Source organism: Micrasema longulum, unplaced genomic scaffold (genome assembly GCF_059751315.1).
Source record: "Micrasema longulum isolate JH-2025_06_02 unplaced genomic scaffold, ASM5975131v1 h1tg002597l, whole genome shotgun sequence".
NCBI lineage: Eukaryota > Metazoa > Arthropoda > Insecta > Trichoptera > Brachycentridae > Micrasema > Micrasema longulum.
In genome coordinates, this window is record NW_028279732.1 from 1,549 (window position 1) to 13,913 (window position 12,365).

The 12,365-nt window shown below is 33.7% G+C and overlaps 1 protein-coding gene across 1 annotated transcript; it reads right to left on the reverse strand.

Annotated features, from left to right (window-relative positions):
• Positions 1 to 732: 732 nt before the first annotated feature.
• Positions 733 to 1,339, reverse strand: LOC148271895 (uncharacterized). The gene has a single exon (XM_088240785.1). The coding sequence runs from the start codon at positions 1,126 to 1,128 to the stop codon at positions 757 to 759; it is 372 nt and encodes a 123-aa protein (XP_088096911.1). The 5' UTR covers positions 1,129 to 1,339; the 3' UTR covers positions 733 to 756.
• Between the last annotated feature and the right edge of the window lie 11,026 nt (positions 1,340 to 12,365).

Here is a 12,365-nt window from a genome sequence, read left to right on the forward strand (position 1 = left end):
GCGAAAGGACAGCGAAAGATCGACTAAAAATATTTACAATGCGAATGTTGATGGATGCAGAAATAGAGGAAGACCGAGAAAGACATGGCATGACCAAATCCAACAAATACTTAAAGACGGACGTGTCAAAAGTCGGAATAATCGCCGCGCGTGCATGAGAAGATGTAATGTAGAGGAAACAAGATCTTTATGCAAAGATAGAGTGATGTGGCATTATATCCTCTCTGCCTATCCTTTCGGAGAAAGGCTTTGAAACGTTATAATTTTATTGAATAACACCGGAAAGATTTTTCTGTTTTCCTTTCGAGATTCAAAGAAGCTTTTTTAGAAAATCTTAAGTCAAATATTATTTCATGTTCAAAATAATAAAAGAAGCCTAGTTATAAAAGCGAAAAAATCACCAAGTACTCAAAATTAGGTATTAGAAATTAAATGGTATTCTGCAGTTGCCTGACATTTTTTTGTTTTGAAATTGATTTCATTTTATTATTTATGTAATAGGTATTTGGTTTACATTTATATGCAGAACGGAAAAAACTCATTCGGTCAAGTTATACAAGGTTTGTAATATGAATGTAGAGCAAAACTTACCCAAATAATACAAAAAATGTACATACTTAGTCTGCGGTTACACCTGTTGAGCTTAGATATACAAAAGTTGCAGCTATAAGGCGGGTGTACCTTTTAGCTGATTTGATTTGACTTTTGAGGATGTGTTTTTTAATGTATTAATTTATTTTTCATAATATTGAGGTACTAATTGTTGTAGGTAGAAACCAAATTTGAGTTAATCTGAGATTGTGTCATATCCAATAGAGACACGGTAAACAATAAAATGTAAACAACTGAATGTAAACAAACCTGCTCTCTCGCCAACTGAAACCATGTCTTGAGGATAATAGGCAACCTGAGGTCATGGTAATGTCTCGTAGTCTTAACACTGATAAACAAGTCCTGGAGGGCTGTCACCAGCGGGCGAGGGGTGGCCGTGGCCGGGGGCGGCGGCGTCACGGGCTCCGGGGCCCTCGGGGGCGCGGCCCCCGCCTGGTACAGCAGCAGAGTCCCGTAGGCCAAAGCTAGGCAGCCGGCGGCGCTCTGGGCCGCCCGCCGCCAACTCCGCGCTCCCATCACTTGTTGCGCAGCGTGCGCGCGCAACTAAAACAATACCACATGACACTAAAATCAAAATATATCAACAAACTTCCGCGCAGTGTTCGCGACACATCGAGCCGAGCTACTGTGATACAGTTCTCTACACGTCGCGCACGTTTGTCGCGTGTAAACTAAATAAAACTGTAGCACTGACGCGAGACGTGCCGATAGCAGCGGCGCCATCTTGAATGCTGGTCTCCCACTCCGAATAGAGGGAGCGGGACGCCGCTATCTCGGCGGGCGCCACGTGAGCTAGCTGTCTCGCCTTGCCAGCGCGGGAGTAGGATGGATTTATACAGAAAGCAGCCACGTGCGCTAGCTCTCTCGCTCTGCGTGCGCATATAATAGGTTTTAGGCGGGAAACATGGAGAGGTTATGTTTTGTAAGGTTTTGTTTTCGTGTTTTTTATGTTCGTTTCTCGCGTTATAATGTTCGTAGGTAATTGGCAGGTACAGATCACCGGGTTGTTGTCTGCTATTATGTAGCTCTATCGCTGCTGGAGCAATCTGTACCGTTGGGTTTATCTTTAAAATTATACTACCCATATAATAATATTACCTGTTAAATGAAAATTTAGGTTTTACTTTATATAAGGTTGACCAAGGTATAAATACAAAGTTGATCTCTGAGAAAATTATTTTTAGAGATTTAGTACTTAATGACTCGAAACATTTCTTTAAATTTGGCACGCGACGAGAAGGTTGTGGTTGCCGAAGGTATAACAATGTTCTATTATGTTATTATTTTCAGACCTGTAACTAGGTCAGAACTCAAAATGGAACAACGTTTAAAAATAACTATATTTTATCAATACTAACATACACACAGAAAACACAAACAATTTACTTATAATTTTGACTAAAAATACAATTGAGCAATTGATTAATACAACGGCTTACCATTTTTGGATCTGTAGGTAAATCCCTCCGACCCTTTCACTTTTGTTCAATGTAATTCATACTCCTAACGCTCCTATATACCTCCAAAATTTCAACGCTTATCAGTTCATGGTTTACTTCTTCGTTCTAATTCTCAAATCACTCTTAATGTCCATCCACAATTCCTCTTTCTTCTCTAACTCATATAGTGTCCATGCGGTTCGACTGTGGAATCATCTTCCATCCACCATCAAAGATATTACTACAGTATCTCTGTTTAAATTACGTCTGAAAAAACATCTCCTTTCTCTTCCTTAATCTCTCCTCTTTTTCCTCTATTTTCCTTTTTCCCATTGAGTAATAGTATTGACTAGAGGTAATTTATATACAAATACAGTTATTTTTATTTTTATAAATCTTCAGCTTTTTTTATTTTATTTTTTATTGAATATGTTTGGTAACTTGAATTATAAAAACAAAACTTTTATTTTATCGGTTGATTGGAAGAAATTGCCATTTTTCAATAAGCCCGCCAATGTACAATTAACATTATTCAAAAAAAGTTTAATAAACAAAAATATATACGTGTATTTTTTTAAAATAACTTGTTCCCTTACCCACATAATTATGTTTTCTACCACTTAAACTCTTAAAATTTGGTCCATTTTAATTTAGTAACAAATCAGCATGAATTAAAAACAAGCTGTGGAAGATCGGGGAGTAAAAAACCTCGGACTTCTAAACCGTAGTCCTTGAAACTACCACGGGACCACAAGCCTTCTCTTCGTATGGTGGATTTGCAAAGAAATAAATATTGATGCAAATACAAACAAATATTTATAATGGCGTCGTTTGTTCATTTTCGATCGTTCTACAAATAAGTTTGTTGCACGGTAGTTGAATCGAGAAAGTTCTAAGTCGTTGGGAACCGGAACACCGCATAAACCGAGTAGAGAGACCGGATATGGACCCAGCTACCAACTACAGAACTTGCAACTATTACTACAAGTAGTAAGGAAATAGGAATCACCACCGATCCATTGCCACTGGCCGGTAAACGAGCCAACTTTCAAAGCACTCTCTTTTAGGTCAAACTTTTTATGTGGGTAACTAAAAACCGTTCAACAAGGAAACAATTTAAATTTCACGAGCTTGTTTTCAACAAAAGGTAAACGAAATAAAGTAATTAGAGTTTAATTCCATACTTTTGCGAATATTGACGGTTAGAATTGCGTAATCTAATGAAATAATTTTTTCTATGACATGACAATACTATCACAGGATTACGATCCAATGACGAAAAAAAAAATATTGGTTGCGATTAGTGAATCAATACTATGTCCTCCACACAGTTACCGTAAAAATAAAGAAATGACTAAAATGTATATCAACAAAGTTTTAAACTATCGCAATTGACCCGCGCGTGGATCAATTATCCCACTAAGCAAGTATCCTCCGCCTTCCCCTACTTTTAAAGCGAAATTTTCACAAACAAACAATATAAACAAACCATCCCGCCGTTTCCCCGTACGGGTAGGCAGAGGGGATAGAACGCTAAATCACTCGGTCTTTTCATATATATATCTCGCTTCCCTGACATTCATACATCTTCTCATGCACGCGCGGAAATTATTCTGACTTAAAATATCTTCATCTTCAAGTATTTGTTGGATTTGGTCATGCCATGTCTTCCTCTATTTCTACATCCATCATCATTCGTATTGTAAATATTTTTAGCCGTTCTTTCGCTGTCCATTTGCTCTACATGTCCAAACCATCGCAGAGCTCCTTTCTTGATTTTGTCGATAGTACTTATCTCAGTCTTACATAATAAGATCGCATTTCGACATCATTCAGCCCACTTTTATCCCTGTTTTTCAAATTATTTACATTTTTTTTATCTATTGATATATTCAACATGCCCCTTAATTTATTTTTATATAATTTACGACTCATTCTATCTGGCTGCGATACACTCCCACTCGCTTTTTTATGATGCACACGCTTACACACCCTCTTACATATGCCAATATATACGCACGCATGTATTTAAGAATAATTTAATATGTACTATTATTATTTAGAAACTTTGCGTCTTTCAAACTAATAACAAATTACAACGGGGATGGAGAACATTTGAGAGAAGAGAATATGAAAGTCAAAGCATTTAGAAAGAAGGCCTATGACCTGTCATTGGCTGATTTAAGTGGCCACTTTACACATTGTGTAACATTCACCATTTTTGCCAATGTTTGAACTTTCATATTTCTTCAATTTTCCAATCTAAATAATCAAACTTTTTACCAAGCTCTTTCGTGTGCGCCTTTGAATATAAATACAAGTTTCAAAATATTATTTTTTATACTTACGCACCCACACACACGCACCTCCCTCTCATTCATTCCACATACAGACATATTATACAACAATGTTTTGAGTAAGAAGTAGTATACAAAATTGGAAAATTGTTTTCAGGCGCTGCCTAGTAGGTGAATTGGTTCAGCCGGATGAATCTCACCCGCATGATAAAGGTTTCAGCTCTTTTACTTCACAAAAGTCAACAGATGGAAGAGTTGAGGGAATGTGGATGTTCAAACATAGGCAGAATGGTGAATGTTACACAATGTGTAAAGTGGCCACTTAAACCGCCCAATGACAGGTCATAAGCCCTGTAAATGCCTAGACTCCCGTATTCCCTTCTCAAAAATATTTTCCCTCTCTGTTGCAACAAATTAAAATGTTTTTTCATATATTATGTATTATTAGATTTACAGTGGATTTTTTCGATTGGCTTTAGGTAATAGCTGTAAAATCCCAAATAAAATAAAATCTTACCATTGTTGACTGCATTCTTCTGTAAAATAAATCAATAAAAATTGTACACAAATCATACATTATAATATAGTTTGGGTGCCTATCCACTATCTAGGTACGAGTAGGCGCATTTAGCATTGAACTTACGCCCGTGGCCATATCGCGGTCCGGATGACAGCTCGACTAGTGACTAGGAATCGATTCTTGGCCATTACATTTTGCCTCTAGCTTTTTAACACTTCAACCGCTCACTGGAAACCATTCGAAAACTATCCATAAAAAATATTTTACACCCCAGTCCAATGTTTTTAAATCGGCTGGTATTTTTATTCGTAACATCTATTTTTATGTGTTTCTGTCACCTTAATGAATTCAAATAACATTTTTACGAATATTTCTGCATAAAGTGGTTACTTTTTACTAATATATTTTATTGTGAAAATCACCTCAAGGGCGCTGTACAATAAATAACTATCCCAGCACGTCTTGCAGCTAGAGAGCGCATGGACGGTTGTGATTCTAGTTCCTCGACTCCAATTGTGATATATGCGCTTTACGCACTAATTGGTTCCACGTTTGGGCGCCAATTGTACAAAGTGCGTAAAACGCATATAATTAATTGGAAACGAGGAACTAGAATCTATAACAATTATGATATATAGGAGCTAGATTACAGCACGTCTTGCAGATACAGAGCGCATGGATAGTAAGAAATCTAGTCCCTATTTACATTGTTTATTTTTATTTAATTTGACAATTAAGTTTAGAGTTTAAGTGATATTTTAAAAAACAAAATAAAAAACAAATTACATTTACAAGTCTTGCAGCTACTAAGCGCATAGGCGGTTGAAATTCTAGACCCCATTTACTCAATTTAAACTCAAAAGACGAGTAGTTTTGTCTTCGAAGAACTATTTTTTTTACTAAAACCTTCCTTATTGATTCCACACACTGTTTACTCCATTGTAATGTCTTCAAAAAGTTTTCAAAATTTGTATTTTTAATTAACCTATTATTATTATATATAAATGGGTAAAATATACCCCATTATATTAAATACAAAGTGAATGTATTAGCGGTTACTTTTTATGTACATAAACTGTTTTTTCATACATTTCATTTAAGCCACCTTACGCGTTGAAATCATTACATCTTCCAAATGGATGTTATGGCTGCGATAAGATCAGAATAAAATCTATATTAATTACACCATGTTTTATATTTTTAAGACCTTTAATTACACTGAAATTCAATGAGATTAAACAGAAGAAGTTCATTATGATATACCACATAAATTTGCGATTTTTTTTTTTTTTTTTTAATTTATTTTTCATAAATATTTACAAAATAGTCTTAAATTAAAGTCCTGCTGAGTTGTATACATACAACTCGTCAGCAGGTTCTTATAAATTACATCGATTATTTACACTTAACCTACATTAACAATAATTTTACTTGAAAAACAATTACAGATTACATTATGAAAAATTAAAATCTACCACTAATACAAAAAACTTTTTTCTAATAACCATAATTTGAGCAAACGTCTCACTCCTGTATTTAACTCAGTATTTTTAATATTATTTGGTAACATGTTAAATATTTTAGGTATACTGTATTGCAGTGTCCTTTTGCTTTTGCATACTTAGCATACCTTTAATTAAGATAATAGTATTAATTAGATTTTAACTGAATATGTATATTGTATATTTCCCGATCGTGATACCTACATTGACGTATAGATACGTTAATTCCTTACGAAACGCATCTTTTTGTTGCGTTGCCCTCAACTACTTGAAAAAAAAACATGGAAAATAACGATGTATTTAAAAAAATAATAATTTATGTACTTGTATATGTAAGTATACATTTATGTACGTGTATGTATAGGTATAACATTATTTAGTTACTAACTATTAGCATAATATAAATCATGTAAATGAATGCCTAGACAAGGGTTGTGCCCAGTAAGTTGTTCACATAGAAAATTATAAATTATAATATGTTTACATTTGGTACATTTTTTATTACACAATTTGTCACTCTTTTCATGAAAACGAAAAAATCCCACATAGCCAAATTATAAATAGTTTTGTAGAGTATAATATGCTCTACCAATTTGCAGCGTTCATGTATAAAAATTGATAAAATAGATTTAACCTCAAGGAATAATTAAATAAAATCTTTGAAGTTACAATGATGAGGTTCAGTAGTTTTTTTATGTTTTCATTTATTAAAAGATTATTAAACTGCGCCGGTTTTTCGATAACTGTATGAAAGAACAGAAATATCCTTAATAATATTGATGTTTTTTTTTTTATATTTCTTGATAAAACTCCATAGTTAATGATTTTGATAAAATTATAAATAAAGTTATCAATGAAACTTTTTGGTATAGTTTTACTTTTTATTATTTTAACCAACGAGCGCTTTTGCCTAAGTAGGCATCTTCAAGACTGGTCTTTACCAGTTCACTTCACCAGTCTTGAAGATGCCTACTTAGGCAAAAGCGCTCGTTGATCAAAATAAAAAAAAACTAAACCGAAAAGTTTCATTGATAACTTTAATTATAATTTTGTCATAATCATTGAAAGATCTTTATCGGGTGCGAATATCTACCATCCCTATTCTACCACTGTGCCTTCAGCTTTGGGATGTGGAAAACGGAGCATCGAAACATCTATTTTATCGATTTTAGTCAGGAATAATCAATCCGATGCGACGCGACGAACAATTGCAAGTTTTACACAGTACCAGGACTAACACAGTAGAAAGGAATATTTTTTGTATGTGAATGAATAAAAATGACAAATCAATTATGTGTGTAGTATTGTTAATGTAAACATGGATTATGAAAACGGGTGATAGGAATAAATAGAGACGTTTGCAAGAGGATTTTATCCTGCAGTGGAGAGAATAAGGCTGCAGAAGAAGAAGAATATGTTTCGTCGGTTAAGTCCATTAAGTACTAATAAGTCCACCACTTCTTTTTAATCGTCAAAAACTTAATAAAACATCTTAATAAGCCAGCATGCTGGACATAAAATCAAAAGTCAATAACGTAAATCGTTATTTGTTTTACACGAACAAACATAATTAGACGAATGGGGGGATTTTTTTCAACTTTGTTTTTGCTGTATCTCAAAACGTCAATTTTAGACTTAACTGTGTACACACGCCGACCCGGAAAATGTCTCCGTCTCTATTTAGATACATGTATTATCAAATTAATAAATACTTTTGTTACTACCTATCTCTGATCCCATCTACTCAAGATTCCAGTCATTACAGAGCGTCTACCAAATCGTTCAACGTCATTGGCTTATCTCAATTTTTGCTCTTAATATTGAAATCAGTGTTTTTTTTTACTCGATGGTAGCGCGTGCACCGGTATCGTAATAAAGAAATCTCGGCCGAACCCTCGTAAAATAAGGGAAGTGTATCGAGTAAAAAAGTTCAACCACAGTAAAGCGACAGCTTGCTATCGGTTAAGGGATTTATAGACAACGCGAACATAAAAGGGACTCTTCCTTCGAAGAAAATATTACTTAAAATAATTTAAATGTCAAAAAGAAGAAATTTAATTTCTTCTCGTGTCCGAGCGGAAACGGTGTTCTTTGCGTGAAATAGAACCAGAACCCTAAAGACGTGTAGGTTTTTATGCTGGTTGAAATCATGGGAGCTCCTACCCAGTTGGAGATTTACAGAAGAGAACGATGCTGGGGCGTGAACGTATTTAATAGTTTTAATTATTAACAATATTTTGAGTTTGTACAAATTTTTGTAGACAAGGACTGGATTCAACTCCCCGGGGAGCTGTTTAAATTAACATATTACAACAGAGATGAAGAACATTTAAGAAAAGGTAATATAGAAGTCTAGGCATCTACAGGGCTTATGACCTGTCAATTATGCTTTTTTTTTTGTGTCTGTGTCAAATTTTATTAAACGGAAATGTAGATTATGTGAACTGCCGTCAGATACCATAATTAAATTATTAGTTAAAAAAATATATGAAACATATCCATTCTTTTTATCATGTACCCTTCATATCTCTTTTTTATTGGATGTGTATTGCGTATCGTTTAAAATCTTTGATAACGCTATATCTGTTAGTAAAATAATAACGCATCTATTAATTTTATGTCAGTTCAGAACCATGCGTGTTCTACTCGATGGTTACTCTCAGGTAAAAATCCTGAAAAGTGAAATCGAGTGAAGATTAGTCCGCCTCGTAGTGTACTAGTAAAAGCGTTTGCCCACTTTGTTTTAGATCCCGGCTTCGATTCCCGACAAGGCCAGAGTGAAATGAAATATTTATAGATGGTTTTCCAGTGCAATATTTTAAAATTAACCTGTGCCTAAGCGTGAGACTAATCATCTTACATTCGTCTATAGATTATTGTTTGTAGTCAAGTTTACAATAAGTTGACACAGGAATGGTTGACGTCACACTGACCGCGTTTATATGAAATTATTCATTATTCGTTCATTCTGGAATTTTCCCCGGTACATATCTTTGTATATTGGAAAAAATAAACAAGCTTATTAAATCTTTACGAGTCGATAACTTTTATTGACCAGATCGACTGCAGCCACAGACACACCTGCGTAGGTAGATAAGTTACCTGTGTATGCACGGAGGTGGGTACCTACCACCCTACATCAATTTGAAATAAAAACAGAAAGCTTGAAACTAAAGCGCCTACTTTTCAATCCGGCTGCACCACTTTAACCTTTATTCAACACACATTCCTCCTTTTACGATTTACTTCCAGATACGAACAATCTTAGATACGTTTCTTAAATAAACGCAATTTTTTTTTAATCAAATGTTTTAACTATGATTATAATAACATCGATCATTTATTCACACGTGTGTATTCCATAAAAACTTAAGAACGTTGAATGATCATTTTTTATTATTTAAATTTGTTACAACAGAGAAAAAAACATTTTTGAGAAGGGAATATGGAATCCTAGGCATTTACAGAACTTATGACTTGTCATTGGCTGGTTTCAGTGGCCACTTTACACACTGTGTAACATTCACCGTTCTGCCTCTGTTCGAGCATCCACATTTCCTCAACTCTTCCATCTGTTGACTTTTGTGAAGTAAAAGAGCTGAAACCTTCATCATGTGGGTGAGCTTCATCCGGCCGAACCAATTCACCTACTAGGCAACGCCTGAAAACAATTTTCCAATTTTGTATACTTCTTTTTTTACCGGGTGGTTGATTCAACAATGTTTTGAGTATGTCCAAATGCTTGCAGACTAGCTGGATATTCTCTTTAGGGAGTTGTTCGTATTTAAATTTGTTGCAACAGAGAGGGAAACATTTTTGAGAAGAATGACAGGTCATAAGCCCTGTAAGTGCCTAGACTCCCATATCCCCTTCTCAAAAATGTTTTACCTCTCTGTTGCAACGAATTCAAATATGAACAGCTTCATTGGGAGAAAATCCAGCCAGACTGAGAGCATTTGGACATACTCAAAACGTTGTTGTATCGTTTTTAGTCCATTTAAGATATTGCTGAATCCAAGCTTGGATACTCGACTTAAATTTTGTACCCTTTAAACAATATTTTTGTAATAAATATTCGCGTTCTTATGATTAACCTAAAATTACGATTTTTGGGGGCCATTTTCAACGAGGTAACAACTCACTATCAGAAATTTCTATCAGTTCAATATGTAATATTATATACAACGTAAACCAGAACTACCTTCAATTAAAATCCTAGCATTTAGTATTTTTTACCTTATTATTTTATTTCCATAATCAATTATTTTTTGTTGTTATTTTTGTCATAATTTTTATAGAAAAACATTAGTCACTGAGAACATTTTACTCAAAAAAGGGTACCGTCAAACGTGACAATTTTGCCCAGTTTTACCAAACTTTTACAATCATAATTTTTTTGTGTCGGACTACTTCTATCCATTTTGATGAATAGTGATACTAATTATTCTGAGCATTTTTAAAAGTACACAACGTCTACTTTTCTTTTATTTATGCAATTTTAGAACACAAAACATGCAAAGTTATCTCTACTTGTTGACAATTTTTCCAACTTGGTAATTAACTGTTATTTTTAGTTTTATCATTCTTATCATACGGTTTATTACTACTTTTTGTGACAACCCTAGACGTGGGCAAAATTGTCAAAACACTAGCTAAGAAATCTAACACAATTTTGCCCACTTAAATATCTATTGTGTTTGTTCAAATAGTATACAGAAATACTTTCTACAGCGTTGTTATTATTTATGCAATGAAATATATAAAACTTACTTGCCTCGGTTCAACACAAACTCCGCAACAACAAAAGTTTTGACAATATTTATAGATATCCAAAAACAGACCTTCAAGTTTAACTTCAAATTTCAAGTGATCAACTGAAACTGGCGGTAAACTGAATATTCAGTTTTGCCATGTAACTATCAAGATGTACTTACCAAATGTAATTCTAATGATACCAGTAACATTTCTTACTTTAATACATGATTTTGTTAAGGATTTCGGCAGTGGGCAAAATTGTCATGGCTGGGCAAAATTGTCATGTTTGACGGTACATAGTTTGTTAAAATACATTTAAGTTCAGAAGACGGTAAGTAGATAAAATAATATATGACTACTGCAAATTTTATGTACAACATTAAAGATTATGATATATTTTTTACCTAACACATAAGATATGTTATTAGCGGATCCAAAAACCGACAATTGAAAGAAATAGGTTTTTATTAACACGAAAGATAATACACATTCAGATGTAAATAAAAAATCTAGTACCTACATACAAATGGAACATTAGAACTTTTTTATTTTTTTTATTTAAAATTTATTTATTGACCCTAACAGCTTTTTTTAGTTTTTTTAAAAAGAAATATTTGCGTTCATATGATTTACCCAAATATTTAATTTTGATGGCCATTTTCAACGAGTTTTAAATAACTCACTATTAGAAAATGGGAATCGAGTTGGGGCAAAGTGAGATTCAAACCACGGACCTTTGATCCGTGAGTCTGAGACACTAGCCACAATACCGACCGCTTAATATATTCATTTTACAAAAATAATCTCATTTTTTATTCATACTCTGTTTTTGATAATAATATTTTTAAAATCTTTTGAAAGAATTGTGTGAGTTTTTTGTTTGAGTTTTTTGTTGTCTGGTAATTTATTGTTAATTTTAAGTTCCTGATTTTAGAGTCTTGATTGTCCTTTTCTCGTTTTGGAATGTAGTTTATATATTTTGGACATATTTTTGCAAATATGTGGATTAAAATAAAGGAAATCAATTTTTATAGTAGAACTTACTTAATTTATTTTTCGAGACGGGTTGCGGTCCCGTGGGAAGCGTCGCAGATTCTGGATCAGAAGGCCTGAAATTCAAATCTCACTCTTCATCATTAAAAAAAAACGAAATAAGTAATTATATACCTATATACTATATAAAACTTTAACAAGATTGACTCAAAAATTCCATCATTATAGTACAAAATACATATAGTTA